This window comes from Malus domestica, chromosome 01 (genome assembly GCF_042453785.1).
Source record: "Malus domestica chromosome 01, GDT2T_hap1".
Lineage (NCBI taxonomy): Eukaryota > Viridiplantae > Streptophyta > Magnoliopsida > Rosales > Rosaceae > Malus > Malus domestica.
Window position 1 is genome coordinate 5,716,749 of NC_091661.1, and position 2,632 is coordinate 5,719,380.

The 2,632-nt window shown below is 37.0% G+C and overlaps 1 protein-coding gene across 1 annotated transcript; it reads left to right on the plus strand.

Moving 5' to 3' along the window:
• The first annotated feature begins 778 nt into the window (after window positions 1-778).
• LOC139193994 (secreted RxLR effector protein 161-like) lies at window positions 779-1,426 on the plus strand. Its single transcript, XM_070817968.1, has one exon. The coding sequence runs from the start codon at window positions 779-781 to the stop codon at window positions 1,424-1,426; it is 648 nt and encodes a 215-aa protein (XP_070674069.1).
• Window positions 1,427-2,632: the final 1,206 nt, after the last annotated feature.

A 2,632-nucleotide genomic window follows, 5' to 3' on the forward strand; every position in this document is an offset into this window, starting at 1 on the left:
GAAAGATGCAATCCAGGCAGAATTAAAGTCCTTGGAAAGGCGAAATGTTTTGGACCAGTAGTCCAAACCCCACCTGGTATAAACCTCGTGGGTTACAAATGGCTATTCACAAGGAAACACAATGAGAAAAATGAGACTGCAAGATATAAAGCACAACTCGTTGCACAAGGTTTTTCTCAAAGACCTGGAATTGATTATAAGGAGACATACTCTCCTATAATGGACGCAATTATGTTCCGTTACTTAATAAGTTTAGTGGTTTCAGAAAAACTTGACATGAGACTTATGGATGTCATCACCACATATCTATATGGAAAATTAGATACTGACATATATATGAAAGTCCCAGAAGCACTTAAGTCGCTTGAAACAACTAACAAATCACGAGGAATGCTCTCAATCAAATTAAGGTGATCATTGTATGGGCTGAAACAATCTGGACGAATATGGTATAATCGTCTCAGTGAGTATATGATCAAAAAAGGGTATACCATCAATGTCATTTGCCCTTGTGTGTTCATTAAGAAATCCAACTTTGGATTTGCTATAATGGCAGTATATGTCGATGATATGAATCTAGTTGGAACCCTGAAGAGCTCAATAAAACTGCTCAATATCTAAAAGCGAATTTGAAATGAAAGACCTTGGAAAAACAAAATTTTGTCTCGGCCTGTAGATCGAGCATTGTGCTAGTGAAATTTTGGTCCACTAATCAGCTTACATTGAAAAAATCCTAAAGCGATTTGGCACGAACAAGGCTTATAGACTTAGCATTCCAATGGACGTTCGTTCTCTGGACATTAAGAAAGATTCATTTTGTCCAAAAGAAGATAATGAACTGGTCCTTGGTCCAGAAGTACCATATTTGAGTGCAATAGGTGCTTTATTGTATTTAGCACAATGTACTAGACCAGATATAGCTTTTTCAATCAACTTGTTAGCAAGGTATAACTCTACTCCAACAATTTGTCATTGGAAGGGAGTCAAAGATATACTGCAATACCTTCGTGGGACAACAGACATGGGTCTCTCCTACTCAAAGAAATCCACAAATGACCAGGTCCTTGTTGGATATGCAGATGCTGGTTTTCTCTCTAATCTCCATAAAGCCCGCTCACAAACTGGATATGTGTTCAAGAATGGAGATACGACAATCTCTTGTTGCTCAACAAAGCAAAAATTAGTTGTTACATCTTCAAATCATTCAGAAATACTTGCTTTACATGAAGCAAGTCGTGAATGTTCTTGCTTAAGATCAATGATCCATCATATCCAGAGTTCATGTGGTCTAACTTCAAAGACTGACACTCCAACTGTCATCCATGAAGATAATGCAGCCTGTGTTGCCCAAATGAAAGAAGGATTCATCAAGGGCGATAAGACTAAACACATATCTCCTAAGTTTTTCAATGTACATGAGCTTTAGAAGGCTAAAGTTATTGAAGTCAGACAAATCCGTTCTAATGAAAATCTGGCAGACTTGTTCACCAAGTCTCTACCAAAGTGCACGTTTCAAAAGTTAGTGCAAAGTATAGGATTACGTCGACTTACCAATCAGCTAAATTTGGAAAATGCGGAATCAATAGGAGATACATATCAGGGGGAGCATCCATAATACATGCATATTGTACTCCTTTTCCTTCGATTAGGATTTTTCCCACTGGGTTTTTCCTATCAAGGTTTTAACGAGGCAACATAAGCATACTTAACACTATATCAACAATTCACGTAAAGTTGTACTCTTTTTCCTTTGCTATGGTTTTTTCCCACTAGGTTTTTCCAAGCAAGGTTTTAACGAGGCAACTAATGTTGATATGTGGGCATCCAAGGGGGAGTGTTGAAAACATTGGCAATGTTGAAACCGTCGGCAATTTAATGAATGCCCACATCGATTTTCAATACCCACACAAAGTGATGTAGACTTTGGAAATAAAGGAGATCGTATTTTCAAAGTCATGTGCTGTAAATTTCAAAATTTAAGAGCGTGTTTGTATGGAGTTGCTCTATAAATAAAGCGCTTCGACTGCTATCAAAACATACAAAGAAGAAAGGAAAGATCAATAACATCAGTATCTATTACTCCCTCTTTTATTTGTCATCCCCTTGTGTTATAGTTACAGTGTGATATTTTACACCTGCTTCGCTCCTATCACTAGTAAAGGTTATCTCTCTAACTTTGTCCTATTAATAACATAATATAATTTATTAATAGTTTTGTGTACAGTACCATATATCAATGTCATATCAATACAATCTACCAAGTATCAATGTCGTATCAACAAAATCTGTAGAAAATAGGCACTGACATCTACTTTCAGCTTCAAGATTCTTGAATGATTCCTGAGTGTTGGAAATTTGAGCCTAGAACTCCACAACTCAACTCCAACATCGGAATTTTGAGCTTAAAACGCCTGAACAAGTCCTCTTCATCTTTCATGTTTTGTCTTCGTATCATATAAACGTTGAAATTCCACGTACTCAAATTCTTGCAACTCAGTACTACGGTCTAATGGTATTCCTCTTCACTTGTAAGTGGGAGGTCTTAGGTTCGATTTTCGCCAAAAGTAAAGTTGAACTACATTATTGCTAGCCCATTGTGATGCTAAGTCCCCTCATCTTCCTTCTTAGTGTA